The sequence below is a fragment of the Chaetodon trifascialis genome, chromosome 21 (assembly GCF_039877785.1).
Source record: "Chaetodon trifascialis isolate fChaTrf1 chromosome 21, fChaTrf1.hap1, whole genome shotgun sequence".
NCBI classification, from domain to species: Eukaryota; Metazoa; Chordata; class Actinopteri; order Chaetodontiformes; family Chaetodontidae; genus Chaetodon; species Chaetodon trifascialis.
In genome coordinates, this window is record NC_092076.1 from 21,308,341 (window position 1) to 21,325,030 (window position 16,690).

General features: G+C 42.0%; 1 protein-coding gene across 1 annotated transcript in view; it reads right to left on the bottom strand.

The window, feature by feature from the left end:
- Positions 1-16,690, bottom strand: part of rbfox3a (RNA binding fox-1 homolog 3a) — a 340,376-nt gene that overhangs the window by 86,680 nt on the left and 237,006 nt on the right. The window contains exon 4 of the mRNA XM_070990201.1: positions 1,300-1,353. Within this exon, the coding sequence (XP_070846302.1) occupies positions 1,300-1,353 (54 nt within the window). The remainder of the gene's footprint in view (positions 1-1,299; positions 1,354-16,690) is intronic.

Sequence of the window (16,690 nt, forward strand, 5' to 3'; positions counted from 1 at the left end):
TCTTATCTTATCTTATCTTATCTTATCTTATCTTATCTTATCTTATCTTATCTTATCTTAGTTGAGGGGTGGCACGGTGACGCAGCAGGTTGGGCGCATGTCTCACAGCAAGAAGGTCACCGGTTCGATCCCCGGACGGGGCCTTTCTGTGTGAAGTTTGCATGTTCTTCCCGTGCATGCGTGGGTTCTCTCCGGGTATTCTGGCTTCCGCCCACAGACCAAAAACATGCTCATTAGGTTAGTTGGTGACTCTAAAATTGCCCCTAGGTGTGAATGTGAGTGCGAATGGTTGTTTGCCTTGTGTGTTGCCCTGCGATCGACTGGCGACCGGTCCAGGGTGTACCCCGCCTCTGGCATAAACAAAACAAAACAAAAAAAGCATTTGTTTCATCAATTTACCAGCAAGTGAGTTTGAGGAATATTGAAAATGGGATTCAGTGGTGGAACTATTCAGTGTTTGGAACTATTGGTTGCCCCATGACACTTCTGTCCTCTCCTACTACGACAGAAGTCTCAGAAAATATTGCAACTTCCTTATTCCACAGCTCTGAGTCAAGCTACCTTTAGACACTGATGAATTGAACCAAAAAGCCTTAAGAATGTCTTAGCTGGTAAAGACTAAATTAATATGTAAATCTTTTGTTAGAAATGAAATTGCTGTAGCGCCTAATCAAAGGGAACTGTAGCACACATACAACATCTCCATGCAAATGGCAATAAAATATTTTAGAACCAGTAGTGTTCACAGTTTAGTCTGATTGGGAAATATCCAATTACTCAAACTAACCAATTACATGTGGTCAAACATTCTTGGTATAGTACTTAGAGGTATTTTTTTTTTTTGTGTGTGTGTGTGTGTGTGTGTGTGTGTGTGTGTGTGTGTTTTAAACTATTTATTGGGTTTTTATCAGGTGTATAACAACATCGTTATACATTTTACATCTGGTGCAGAGCATACCGCTCAAAATCCTAAATAGCAATAGCAAGGTAAAAGATAAACATGCAACACAAAATTAAAAAACAACTGAAAAATAGACAAATAAGGACAACGGGATATATAGTGTGGTAGTTATTAGTCTGTCTCAATGTATGGCAAGCCACTAAGATAAAAAAGCCGCCTGCAGGTAAGTGTCACTGATAAGTCCACAAATATTATTAGCCAAAAGTAAAGAGGGCTGTGAAGAAAGTGAGAGGAGTGGAGGACTGCAAGAGAAAAGGAGGGCAAGGGACGAATACTGTTTGCTGGAAAATCATATGTGTAAAAGAGTGTTCTTGAATGTATGGTTACAGCGCACTTACCTTGGAGCCACGCTCATTAAAAATAATCTCCACGTCTAAAATCTTGCCAAATTGCTGTGGAAGACAGGAACAGAGAAGGAGGGGGGCAGGGGATGGAGAGAAATAGGGTAAGGAAATAATTAGAACAGATGGCAATGGTTCTTACTAATGGAATTATGACCATATCACCATTTACACTTAGTTGCGGCACTAGACAGGGTTCACTACAGATATTTGTCCTGTTTTTAGAGCCTTTGACAATTGCTTTGCGTGAAAGTAAAGTCATTAAAGGGATTCACATGGGACAGGAACAACACAAGCTTTTTATATGCTGATGATATCTTTTGGTTTCAAGTAATCCCACTAGAGCAGTACCTTTGATCTCTTCCATTATTGATTTGTCTTCTAAAATCTCTGGTTACATGATTTACTGGGCTACATCAGAGGCCATGAATCTTTCTAAAAGTCGTGGCAATTGAAGTGGATGCCGTCAGGTTTGACATATTTAAGGATTAAACTCCAGGAATGGAAAAAATAATGCAAACTAATATCTATCCAGTTCCAATATCCATGATATTCAAGATATATATCTTAATTAGGTGGGATTCATTTGGCTGATGATCATCTCTCTCAAGATTCATTCTATTTCATATATGCTACCTTTAACTTTTCTACCCAACCTTTTAAAATAGTTTGACACTTTTGCCTGTAAAAACAAGATTTGATTCAAAAATTATTGATAGGCAAGAAAACTGTAATCTTAGTGACTTGTTTAGGGAAAATGGAATGAAGTCATATAATGAAATTAAAAGTGTACAAGTTGTTCCACATAGCTTGGCATAAAAATTGTAGATTTTCAAAATTCTATGGGCTTAACTCAACTCATACATGTACCCCGGAAGATTTGAAAAGAAGCTGAGAAAAAGATATGGGTGATAAAATTGCAGAGGACAGATGGAAAAAGTTTGTTGTCTCATGGCATACTTGTTCTCGTGAAGCACAGTCTCAGTTTATAAACAGAAGCTACTCTACCCCAAACATATTAGTCAAAATGAGCACCTATGGAAAAATATTATTACCATTCTAAATAAGCTGTTGCAGTTGATCAGGTCCCTATGTATTCTGGATATGGTACTGGATGATATAATTGTGAATGAATGAAAGTATTTATGGGTTTGTCTGGCCACAAAAACAGGATGTAAAGTAATATTGAGGCACTAGAAATAATCATCATCTCACAAAACTCATGTTGTTTTCATGGGTTGAGCCGATGACAAAAATGGCGACATTTGAACGAGTGATGACACAACAGTGACAGAAACCATTTTTGAACAAACTCTCTGGAATTAATAGAGACAATGGGCTCTATTTTCATCCCCGCTGCTGGTGCACCCCGCGCAGTGGTATTTTCGTGCAGTGCAGGCGGCCGCGCAGCGTGCTTGGTATTTTGGTAAACCGAGGCGCACAGAGCTACACCAGGATGGGCGTTGCTGCACAATAGGGGGAGGTGTCGGCATAATCAGCTGGCGGATTTGGATTTTCGGTCCATTTCGGTCCACGCCGGCGGCGTAAAAGTGCACTGAAAGCTCGCCACCCCAGACCTGGTCAATTCTGTGCGCCAGCAGCACACTGCTGGGCAAGTAGATTTTCGTAAAAACCGGCACCGAGTCTACACCCACATCACCAATACCCCCCAGGCAGGTTTCCACAGTGTCTGGCATTCCACTGCAATCAATAATTAGCAACAGCCACAATTCAATGCAACTATCTGAGTCAGCACATACAGTCAGACCTAAATTTATATATTTTGATCAGTATCTCATCTGACCACATGGCAAGCGCGTTCGGCACACGTAATGGTCACTCAACCTGACCGAATGTACACAGGTGAAACAGGGATGTCTGGTGATCTGTGACTCAAATTGCGTGGTGACAAACGTGTATGCCAATTTCCCTGGATCGGCACATGACTCGTTCATCCTGGCGAATTCTAGCATCCCTGCAGTCTTTCAGGGGGACACCCCTCTGGATGGGTAGCCGCTAGGTGATAACAGCTATCCACTGAATGCATTGAATTATCTGTACAATAATCTGGGCAATAAATGGTGCAATAATCTGTTCAATTCATCCTGTACATAACAGTCCTCAAATACAATTTATAATTTAAGATAATGTCTATTTTTATTACACTCTTGTATACACTTGCTGTTTTTTACTGGTGCTGCTGTAAATTGTAATTTCCCCTTGCGGGACAAATAGATATATTGAATATTGAATATTGAAAACGTGGTTGATGACACCATATATCATGCCTTCAACAAGACGGCAGCTTGGTACAGTGCTTGGTCAGTCATCGAACACACATTTGGGGTTCTCAAAATGTGTTTTAGATGTCTGGAATGGACAGGTGGTTCATTCACATACAGCCCTCAGAGTGTCAGTGCATTCTTCGTGGCTGTACGACGTGGATGTCACTATGAACTCACGGAGGACACTTAAGACAGAGAAAGAAAAAAAAAAGAGTGGCAGCACGTTGTCGTTCCAGTGCCACAGAGCGATCTGTGGCAGAAATTAAAAAGAAGTGGTCGGATGTGAAGGTCGAGGCCAAGAAGAAAGTGGCATGGCACCGTCACAGCGCATCTGCTACTGGTGGGCGCAGTAGAAAGACGCTGGACACCAAGATAGCCTCGATTCTTGGTACAGCCAGCGTGTACGGCATAGTTTCAGAGAAGGAAGGAGACACCGATTTGGCAGAGACCACAGAGGAGACCGGTAAAGTACAGTTTTATCTGTTTATTTAAGTAAATATTTTAACAGATTTGTGAAAAGGTAGTTGACTTCTTTGTGTCCCAGTCACAAGCGGTGGGTGACGAGGAGGTTCCGGGCACGGCGTGTCCTGGCACTGTGGCTGCAGGCCTGACTGTCCCCAGCACCAGTACGTCCCAACCGCATGGCGCACCTAGAAGTGGCCGGGTCCTGACAGACGCTGTCCTTCAAACACAAAGAGACACCATCAGTGCCATTAATGAAGTCTGTGACGAGCTCCAGCAAATACACACAGTGATGGGCAACATGTGTGAGGTCATGTCTGACATTGCCAGCTCCATTAAAGATCTTGTTAAAAAATGAAACATACTTGCTGTCTTATTTAAAATGCCACATGACACCTTCACAGAGCCTTGCTCACTGCTGAAATTCCTCATGTCGGGGAGGTGGTTGTGGATCGGGGTCCTCGTGGTGTAGGGGGAGGGAGGCCATGCAGGAGGAGAACAGCATTCCCCAGTGTCACATTGTGCAAAACTCCACAAGCCATTATTATTTTACAGACCTTTATAGGTTGATAAAGCAGTCTGCCCCCGAGACATCCAAACACCTCCACTGACCTTTGAGGAGGCCGATGGCTCTCTCCACGATGGAGCGTGCGCAAGAGTGTGCCACATTGAAGCGCACCTCCTCTGTGCTCTGTGGGTTGGTGAAGGGAGGTGAGGAGCCAGCGCTTTAGGGAGTAGCCACTGTCACTTGCAAGGTATAACAGAAGAGTAATTATAAATCAGGCTTTAATGGGTAGAATCTATACAATGGTGTTTATGTACTTACCCAGGAGCCAGCCATCACGTGCAGCGCCTGCCTGCAGCCTGCTCCCTACACTACTGCGTCAGGATGAATGAATCATGTGTTGATCCAGGCCACCGTGCCACTACATTCGGATCATGTCCGAGGTACAAATAATTTGTACATTGAGTGAATGCACATTTTTTTGGTTCACATAAGCAAATCCATTTTCACTCGGAGCCCTTATAGCAATGTGAGCGCAGTCAATTGCACCGATTACAACCGGGCATTGCTGCAAATTGCCTTTTAATGTTGGCCTGTCCACCCACAGTGTAAGGAAACCTGATGTATCAACTGGTCATTTTTATAATGCCATCCAAAACGACTGGCATTATGGCGCTGAGGGATGGCTGCGATATCCCAGACCTAAGGACATAATTTAACTGAATTATATCATACCAAAAAGGGGCTTTGGACAGACAATGTACCACTATATAATTATAATTAATTATAAATCATATCAAACACTTACCTGTTGGCTAATTCCCGCTGAAAGGAGCCAGTTGCCAGAAACCCCAGAGTGGTCAGCACTTGGATATGCACCGGGTCTATCTAACACTGGGCCCAGTTCAGCACATAGATCCAAGAGCACCACTCTAGGGAATCTAAATCGGCTTATTAGCCAGTCATCATCATGGGCCAGGAAATCTCTGTGGTCCCTAAAACTTCTCTCCATCCTGATCCTACCATTTGCGTGATCTTCCAGCAGTGCCAGCGCATCCATTGTGCAGCATTACGCACGAGTGTCACCGCACTATTTATATGCTTACTCAGCAAGTTGAATGATTGTTACACACCTTGTCACAATTAATACTAATCCATCAGTGCCATCCACTGCTCTGTATCATTTGAAGATGGAAGTATGATATATGAACATTGTGCATACAGTAGTAGGCCCACTAAAGGAACACATCTATAACACTGCAGACTTGGGTGTTTATGATTACACGGGTCTATAAGTCTGATATGTGATGACATTAAATGTATGAGATAAATCTGGCTTCAATTCACCACCTCAACATCTGCACCGCCAGTTCCCCCTCTCCAAAATGTTCGTACGCAAACATCAAATTTGGCGTACCGGTGCGCACATTCTCATGCTAAGTTTATTTTTCTAAATCACAACCTTTGTGTAGGAAGTTGCGTACACAACTTTCAAGCCCCGTTTTGTACGTAAGCGAGTTTTATAAATGAGGCCCTTTAATAAATAAATAAATATGAAGCCAGCAGCAGGGGAAAGGCAAGGTCACAGCAGCAGCCCTGAAAATGAAGGAAGTCAGCCAAAAGACACGTGTCAGATCACACACACCATTTGCAAATGTTACACATTTATGCCGCAAAACTACACTCAACCTGTTTATTTAAGCTCAATATATAGACACACTCGAAAGATGTGCTCTGAAAAAGGAAGAAACCTTAACCAAAATGGTTTTTTATTTCCTTACAAAAAAAGACAAAATGTTCAAATTTGTTTCAAAGTGAAACAACTGGACTTTTTAAAGGGATATATGCAACTTTGAACATTAATTAAAGCAACAACTATTTGGACAAAGGGCATCCCAGACAGAGAATGAGGGCACACTCTCTAAATATGTGTTCATATCCGAACTTCCTCAGATTCCAGATTGGGAGCCACTGGGGTCTCTATTCTTTGTTTTGCTAGCTTCACGTGCGTGTTACTGTTTGAGCTCCCTGCATTTATAAAGAGGCGAACTGTACATGCACTACATTAAGACACCAAGGATGTGGCAGTGTTCCAATACCCATACTACAAATTATTCCATAGAAAGATTTAGTATGTCCCAATATATAGTATGTCAAATGCAGTACGCCAGAAATACCAGGATGGCTATTCTAGTAGTATGTCCCAATTGTATGCATAATGCAATTAGGAAAGCATCTTGTGTGTGTCTATGTGTTGGTGTTCAGTTCAGCCTCTGATTGAACTCAGCAATCACCAGAGAATCTAATTCGTTCTGTTATTTCCCTCCAGTCTCTCTTTTTAACCACCTCTCCTGTCCGTACATTCATTAAATAAAGTAAATTTCTGCTCCAGCCAGTAGTCAACATAGATGAAGAAAGACTAATTACATTATAACACCTGAAAGTAGAGGTCAGCACCTCCTCCAGACAGGTTGAGGAGCAACAGTGAAAATAAATCCACTTTCTTGAGTCAAAACTTTAAAAAATTAACTTTGAGCTCTCCTCCCGCTGGTAAATGGCTCTGGATCAGAGCAGAATTCTGTGACTCTGTGTGTTTTCTAAGGAGGATCTGGCTCTGCCTCCACCTCTCTCAACCAAAGTTGGTGGTAGTTTGAGCAGCTGAAAGATGGCTCAAGATGGCTCTGGTAAATTTTATTAGGTTTTATTTTGTGCACTGCAAAAAATTTCTGTAGATTTTATGGTAAAAAAAAAACTGTAAAACTATGACAGTAAAAAAATTTATAAACTCTAAAACGATAAAATACAATTTTCGTAACAGCGAAACACTGTGAATAAATGTATCAGTCAAAACTGTAATGTCTGCGTCTTTTTTCTGGGAAAAATACATTACTCCACTGTTAAATACTCTTGCACTGTGTTTACAACAGAAATATGCCGTTTCAGTCAGTACTGTAATTTTTGCATTTACTTTTTTGTAAAAATTACAATTTGTCACTGTTAAGTTGACTAACCTTGTGCTGATAACAGAAATATGCCATAATATATAAAAGCTAATACTGTAATTTTTGCATTCATTGTTTGAAAAAAATTACATTTCATATCTGTTAAGTTTACTAACCTTCTGTTGATAACAGATAAATGCCGTAATCAATAACAGCTGACACTGTAATTTTTGCATTTATTGTTGGAAATAATTACATTTCGTATCTGTTAAGTTTACGAACCTTCTGTTGATAACAGACCAGCATACAGAGACTCTTCCTTTCGAAATTTAGATGTACTTGCATTTTAAGGTTAAAATTTGTGACTGATTCATGTACTGTGATACCAGTTTGGTTCTAGCCCCACGATGACTTTGAAGAGTAGAGGGTTAAGGCCCAGGGTTATTGTTGAGGTCATAACTGTGGTCCAGGCTTAAGATAACTATATACAAGTGTATTGTGGGAAAAATCCCTAAGTGGAGTACATTTGTAAAATATGGAAAAAAAGAAATGAGCATTTTCAGTGTTTGCTTTTTCTGGTGTTCTAACAGGTTTTGTAGCAAGCTTTTCATGTCAAGTAGGTGTGACATTAATTCTAATTATTTAGCCTATTTTTTGTAGGCTAAGTATCAAAATGCATGGCACATCTTGAAATTGCCTCAGGAATTGTTGATTTTGTTGTTGTTGTTTGTTTTGACTATAGAAATATAGTAGGACAAATCTCTTTTGCACTACACTTTGGGCCACATTCCATCTCATTTGATATATGGACCAAACTTAAAGTTTGTTGATTAATTATCTCTCTTAAATTTGGACAATAAGATATTCAAATATTAACTGAACTCAAACACTAAATCTATAGATGGTCTTATATATTTTGTGAAGTACAAGTAAACAGTCATGAAATACAAGATGTTCTTTGTCTGCATTTTTTGTTGTTGTTGTTTGAAAAACATACTGTAATAGATGCATTTCAAATTTGAGTATAGTGGACAGAAAGGAGCCTGATTCAAATACTAACCGTCGCATCTTTCAGCCTTCCAATAAGAGCTTTGCACTTCGCTACACCTCCTCTAACGTAGGGTAACAGTTGTGTTTCAACTATACTTGTCTCTGCTCTCCAAGCACACCCTTGCTGCCTCGGAAATTTCTTGACTTGTTTTTGGCTAATGTACCAGGGAAATGTGAAAATTTATTAAGGTAAACATTTTTTATGACTTGAATTATTCAGACTGTAAAGGTGTGTTTTTTTGATTGGTTGTTATTAGTTAACGTTAGCTAGCTATATCATTAGCTGGTTCTGTCGGTTGTTTGTTCGGTTCAGATTGTAAGTTAACGTTATCAGTCGGTTTGGCAGGCACAGTTGCAGCTGAGGTGAAAATGTTGTTGATGTTGGCCGTGAAATATGGCGTGGAAATCAAATGTCTTTAAGTTAATGATACAGGGCTGCAGCTATTAAAGAGTCCCACTTTTTTTCCTGTCCCCCCCCCTCCGAAGTTACATCGCTGGTGAAGTGGCTCTTGGAAAGTGTTTTTGCATGCCAGGACATGTTGCGGTACTGTTAACTAAGTTTACTATTTGTTTTCTGTTAACATTTCATTCTGTTTCATTATTCCTAATGGATCACTGTAAAAGATATATTTTTGTCGCATTTGTGGAAAGTCTGTTCGATCATTGAAGGCATATGTTCTGCATTGCAAACTGCATTGCAATGAACCCTGCTGTATTTTCAAGTGTGTTGGAATTGGTTGCAAGCGGGGGTTTTTTTTGGATATTCTGCACTAAAGTCTCTTCTATCGCCACCATAAAGGCACGTTGTCAGTTGCTGAGGATGTTGCGTTCAACTTCCGTGCCAAACTGGGTAGACAATTTCCATGGCAGAAGCTACCTGAAGAGATAATGACTAAACCCCTCAGTATTAATATTGTAACTATGTGGGGGTGAGTATTGCTTTCATAAAATATTTACACATTGAGATTTTTATTAAAAAATCATCCGTAATATCCATATAATAATAGGGAAATGGCAAATAATAGAACAGCTAGAACACAACAACAGTCAAGGGCTGTCCGCAAGCGTGAAATGTGAATGAAGATTTTTGCAAATTATCAAGTTAAGGAAAAAAGAATAATTAATGCTGAATTTTTATTTAAGCGTGCAACACAACATGACTTTGTGCAACAGATGTACGATTTTGGTGTTAAATAAAACCAAAATTTAACGAAAGCTAATTGATGATATTTAAAAAACATTTTTTTAAATGGTGTCTTACCCTGTCTAATCACTCAGTCTCGGCTATTGGGGTGTACAACTTATTAGACACTTACAACATAATATTAGGCGGAAAATTACACATTAAAAAAGTGTCATTTTACATGAGACATATTGCCAAATGATCTTTGGTGCTGATGGGGTCTCTGAAGTTTTCTTTGTCCTTGTCGATGTCCTCTTTGCTGACTCATACAAAAGTATGAATAAAACTTGTTTTCAAAGTTGGCAACACTCATAAGAGAGTATTGGATTCTCCTTACTCATCCTTTTCTTTCTCTTCGCAACGTGCAGTAATAACAGGTCATCAATATCCATCCATTATCTATACCGCCTATCCCTTTCGGGGTTGCGGGGGCTGGAGCCTATCCCAGCTATGATGGGCGGGAGGCGGGGTCCACCCTGAACCGGTCGCCAGCCGATTGCAGGGCCACATGTAAGGACAAACAACCCGGAGAGAACGGGAAGAACATGCAAACTTCACACAGAAAGGCCCCGCCTGACCCGGGGATCGAACCGGCAACCTTCTTGCTGTGAGGCACGCGCACTACCTGCTGCGCCACCGTGCAGCCATCAATATCCTTTTGATCAATTAATAATCAATATCTGTTCCCCTACACTGCTGACACAGCTGGAGTGCACAGTATGTACTTGGTGCAACTGTTTACAGAAAGATATCATTCATCAGTGTGGATGTTTATATTCCTATCTCTATAGTTATCTTTAACTTCTTGGCATGGACAGCCCTTTATGCCTATCACCATATCACCATATCCAAAATCCCACAACACATCTAGGGCTCTATTTTCGACTCCGCCTGCGGCGTGGTGCAGTGGTATTTTCGAGCGGCGCAGGCAGGCACGGCGCATTTGGTATTTTGGTAGACCGAGGCGTACAGAGGTGCGCCAGGATGGGCGCGGCGCAGTAGGGGGGAGGTGTCGGCATAATAAGGCGTAGAAGTGCGCTGAAAGCTCGCCACCTCAGACCTGGTCAACTCTGTGCGTCGGCGGCGCAAGTGGATTTTTGTAAACCGGCGGAGTTGTGCGCTCACGTCACCAATACCTCACAGGCAGGTTTCCCCAGTGTCTGGCATTTCACTGCGATCAATTATTAGCAACAGCCGCGATTCAATGCAACTATCTGAGTCAGCACATACAGTCAGACCTAAATTTATATATTTTGATCCGTATCTCATCTGACCACATCGAAAGCGCGTTCGGCACGCGTAATGGTCACTCAACCTGACTGAATGTACACAGGTGAAACAGGGATGTCTGGTGATCTGTGACTCAAATTGCCTGGTGACGAATGTGCATGCCACTTTCCCCGGGTCGGCACATGACTCGTTCATCCGGCGAATTCTAGCATCCCTCTAGCATCCCTACAGTCTTTCAGGGGGACACCTCTCTGGATGTGTGGCTGCTAGGTATTAACGGCTATCCACTGAAAACGTGATGACGCCATATATCACACCGTCAACAAGACGGCAGCGTGGTTTTAACGGTGTTTTCAGCGGTGTTCGGTAAGTCATCGAACGCACACTGCGATCAATAATTAGCAACAGCGACGATTCAATGTAACTGTCTGAGTCAGCACATACAAGCGCGTTCGGCACGCGTAATGGTCACTCACCCTGATCGAATGCACACAGGTGAAACAGGGATGCGAACTAATCGGTTAACGTTGCTGTGCCAACCAGAAACAGCCGTGGCATCCTACAGAGCATATATACTGCATCTATCTCAGAGCACTCGAGAGACAGAGAGAGACAGACACATGAAAAAACGTAAGTGATGATGTTGTCCGCTATTACCCACGTCATTTCATTCCAAATACAAATGTTATCATTGTAATGCTTAACGTTATCTGCAACGATGGAGTACATCATTGCTTTGAGGAGGATGAAGAGGAGGCCGAGGATTTACCATCTAAGGACCTCATATTTAGACATCAGAATCAGAATCAGAAATTCTTTATTTATCTCCGAGGGGAAATTGTTTTTGTTGCAGTGCTCCTTACAAGAATAGAATTAGAATAAAATTAGAGAAGAAAGAAAAGAAAGAGAACTATATATATAAAGCAAATATAAAAACAAAATATTTATATTGAAAATATAAATATATAAACAAAATATACCACAAAATATAGAACACAATATAAAACAATATATACATATATATATATATACTGAGAAAAATTAAACAGTATATACAAACGGTTGTGCAAAGTAATACAAAGGGATGTCAGGAGACATGAGTGACGTTGGTCTCCTGGAAACTTGCCATGAGGCCAGGAGCTGCTGTGATTGGTGAAGATTTGACTCGGCTGTGCCAAACCCACTCCACGCCTTCTCCCCTCCCTCTTTCCGAGTTGCGCCGCTGGGTGGGACTGAAATGAGAAGGAGGAGGAGATGCGCCTGCGGCGCAGCTCACGAAAATACCAAAGTCTGCGCTGCCACGCCCCATCAGCGCAGCGGACCTGACTTTGCGCCGCGCCTGCGCCGCACCGGCGGCGGAGTCGAAAATAGAGCCCAGTGTCTGGGAAAACTGGCTGTCTTAAATGAGCAAAGTCATTGTGTGATGTGTGAGTCTGTGTTAATCAGAATGAAAATGTATTGAAAAAAGAACCAAATGCAACACCTCTGACTTTAATTTTTAGATTAGACATTATATGGGATTTGGCCACCTAAAGTTCATCAAACGTAATCAAACCACTCTCACAAAGACCTGAGTAGTGAGATGCTACGTAAATAATTTTAATAGTAACATTATATACTACCTATTTTTAATTCAGTTTTTGTGTTACTACTTAGTCACCAATATGTAATGTTATTGAGACATATAAGATTTAAAACACAAAAACAAAACAAAACACGCTTTAGGGGCTTCAACTAAAGGTAACAGTGACACAATGTAAAAATAATAATTATTATTATTAGTAGTAGTAGTAGGGGCTGCATGGTGGCGCAGCAGGTAGTGCGCATGTCTCACAGCAACAAGGTTGCTGGTTCTAGTCCCTTTATGCTACTCACAAAACAAAGATTATATAAATTAATGAATAATAATGAATTATTAGTCAAGTTTTAGTAGAGTAAAAGCATTTTAGTCTTAAATTAGTAAAAAACTTATATATATGAATTCCAATACAGGCACACCTCATTCTACTTAATGTGGTGGACATGGACATGGTTGGACATGACAAAAGAGTTGACAAGAAAAATTTTGAGTGAGGAAAAGAAGGGTTCAATTATGGCTTTACTGGCAGAGGGATACAGTGAGCGTCAGGTTGCTTCTATCTTTAAAATTTCTATGATGGCGGTTCATAAGAAAATGTCAAGTAGCAGACACTGGGGACAACAAAGCTACAGACCAGAAGGGGGCGAAAACAACTCTCCACTGACTGGGATGACCGCCAACTCACTCAAGTGTCACTAGAGGTAAGATCGGCCCTAAAAAATCCAGCCCGACCCGACCCAGGCCCGCGGGTATTAAAGCCCGACCCGGCCCGAGCCCGATCAATTAACTTGATTTGCAGGCCCGATCCCGAAACAAACCCGAAATTTTATATCGCAAGTTTTCTTAATGTTAAAATAATCTACATATTTTTATGATCATTATAAATGCATTTACACAATGAAATAACGCTGGAAAAGTTTGTTAAAGATATTTCTGTGTGTGATATTGTGCTCACATGGACGCGCCTCTCTGACAAGGAGAGGAACAGCAGCAGGAGCAGGTCTCTGGGCTTCATTGTAGATCACAAGGAAGGGCATCTGAGATACACGGGGTAAAGCCTCCAGAGCGCAGCAGGTTCACTATAGTCTTCGTTACCAAAGGCGGAAACAAACAGACTTTAAAAATCCTCCGCTGGAGACTGTGTGCACGGATGAATCCATTCATACATGTTTCTGGACCAGCTGCTGTTTGCAGAAGTCAGACCTGCTGAGGTAGGTGGTCCAGGGCGGTCATCTCGGTGTAAAGTGCGTATTGTGCGGGAGTTCAGTCTCGGGTCTCGTCCTCTTGAACATCTGGCATTGAGCGCTGCGTAAAGCGCGCGCGTGTCCCGAGCCGTGTATTTGGTTATTACAGACTTCAAATAAATATATATTTATTAAAAAAAATTAGCGAGAGAGAAGCCCGGCCCGACCCGACCCAAAAATTGACATTTTGGGCCCGGGCTCGGGCTTAAGATCTTACCTCTAAGTGTCACTCAGCAACCATAGGTCTGGTCTGCCTGCCGGGGCGTCGTCCTGGGGACCCCTCAGGCGCAGAGGACTGGGGGGCTCTGCACTACGTGTGGAATCCACCCCGGTTTGTCTGGGTTGGGGGTCTCCGTTGTGGCGGCGCTCCCTGTGGCCACAGCCGGTGATCCTTCGCAGTGCGGATGAGCTCCCCGTAGGTGGTTTTTTCCTCTCATGATGCCTCAGTGCCCTGCCATTTTCGTTGGGGTGGGTGTGTGTGGTTATGTGTATGTGTGTGGTTGTGTGCGGGTGGGTGTGTGCATGACGTATGTCTGCGGGTGTGTTGGGAGGGGTAGTTGCTTTTATATTGCTACATTATGTTTTTATCTTTTGTCAAGCACCTTGTGCTGCATTTTTATGTATGAAAGGTGCTATAGAAATAAAGTTTGATTGATTGATTGATTGATTGATTGATAGATGCATATTAGGCTGTTGTTTATGACTGCAAGGCGTATGGGTTTGAACTAGCTAGCTCCCTAGTTTTAAACTGAAATGCTCAGACTGAAACCTGCAATTTTGCTGAAATATCAGCAGTTCCCATGCACGACATACATCCCCCCACATATAACTGACAGTTGACATGCAGACTGACACTCGCACACACACACACACACACACACACACACACACACACGTTGTGTTTATATCACTTATGGGGACATTACATAGACTTACATTCATTTCCTGGAGCCTTACCCTAACATATTCAGGATACATATCATTTTGTACAGTCCATAAAGAACCAGCAGGTACCCGGCCATACTCTCCTATTCACCATAGATATAGACTCTTTATACACCAACATTGAAACCCCACTTGGCCTAGCTGCAGTACAGTCCATTTTCAATAAATATCCAGACCCCACTCGACCCGATAATCACATCCTACAACTCCTAGAATTAACACTCACCCGTAATGACTTCATGTTCAACAATCAACACTATCTCCAGCTGTGCGGCTGGGCAATGGGCCGTAAGTATGCACCGGCCTACGCCGACATATATCTGGCCCATTGGGAGGAAACAGCATTTGCCACCATCCCCATCAAACCCAGACTGTATTTCCGGTACCTGGATGACATCTTCGGCCTCTGGGACAGCACACCGGAACAATTCACCACCTTCATTGACACTCTCAACTCACACCACCCCAAAATAAAACTGAAACACAATTTGCAACCTCACACAATAGAATTCCTGTCTTCTTCCGCGACTCCAGCGACCAAAACAAGGTACTGGCCACCAAAGTCCTCTTCAAAGACAGAGACCGCCACGCACTCCTCCATAAATCCAGCTACCACCCAAGGCACACGTACAGAGGTCTGATAAAGTCCCAGCTGATACGCTTCCACAGGATCTGTACCTTCCCGGAGCATGTGGAGGAAGCCGTCAGCACCCTCTTCAGTGCGCTGAGGCCTAGGGGTTATTCGAGGCACTTCCTCAGGAGTGTCAAGGCAGAGGTCAGCCGAACTGTTAAAGACAAATATCACCATATCGTCCCCCAGCCAGCCGACCCCACCCTCGGCCTCCTCTCCACCATTAAAACTAATTTCGAGGGGGCTAAATCCAACTGTGATGTGCTGGGGGACTGCCAGCTGATCTCTGCCCACTGAAGAAACAAAACCTCAGAGATATATTGGTCCATTCAAGTTTAAACAAACCGACACAAACTGGGGAAGCGCGTCGAGGCTCGGCGGTTGGTTTTATTTCTCTGCCCTACATTTTTAACCCTCACGCCAGAGTAGGCATCAATCCGTGGCAGGCCTTCAAACCCTCAACGACCAATGTTATATATGCGATTAGATGCAAGGCCTGCCACAAAATGTATGTGGGGCAGACTAGACATTCAATTGCAACTAGAATAAAACAGCATTTTTACATCATGAACAATGGGAGTGGCACCAGTGTCCTGTATGCACATTTTAAACTCCATGGCCAATATAATGTCCAGAGCATGGGCCTGGAGAGCAGAAGGGATTGGACCACGGGCCAGAGACAAGCGGCGGAGAGGAAATGGATTCATCTACTAAAGACCATAGATCCCACTGGGCTAAATGGAAAGTATGGCTGATGAGTCCATTTCCATTTGATAACAAACCTTTTTTACAGCATTTACTAGAAGTGCTCACCTCCTTGCTTTCCAGGGCCTCTTCTCCCACAGGTTTCTGACAGGGCTCCAGCTGCGGCGATCCATGAATGAAATATTCTTTTTTTAATGGTCCTCTGTTTTCCACCTACTTTTATTGTCATTTTACCTCCGCTAACTTTTTAACTTCCTTTCTTAAATTTATTATTAATTATTACCTATTACTGATATATTTATTCTATTTATATGTATGGATATATATGTGTATAGATTAGATGTGTGTATGTGTGCAGACATGTATGTGTAGGTGTGTATATATATGTATGTGTATACATATGTGTGTGTGTGTGTATATATAGGGGTGGGTGTATATGTATGTATATGTGGGTGTGTGCGGGTGTGGGTGTGTATTTATATAGGTACACATTCTTAAGCATAGTTTTAATTTTCCTCTTTTACATATATATATTATTCTTATTAGTTCTTATTAAAATTTACAATAGGTAAAGAGGCCTCTCGCCGTAGCTTGAGCCCTAATTAACCCTTGCTATTAATAAAATTG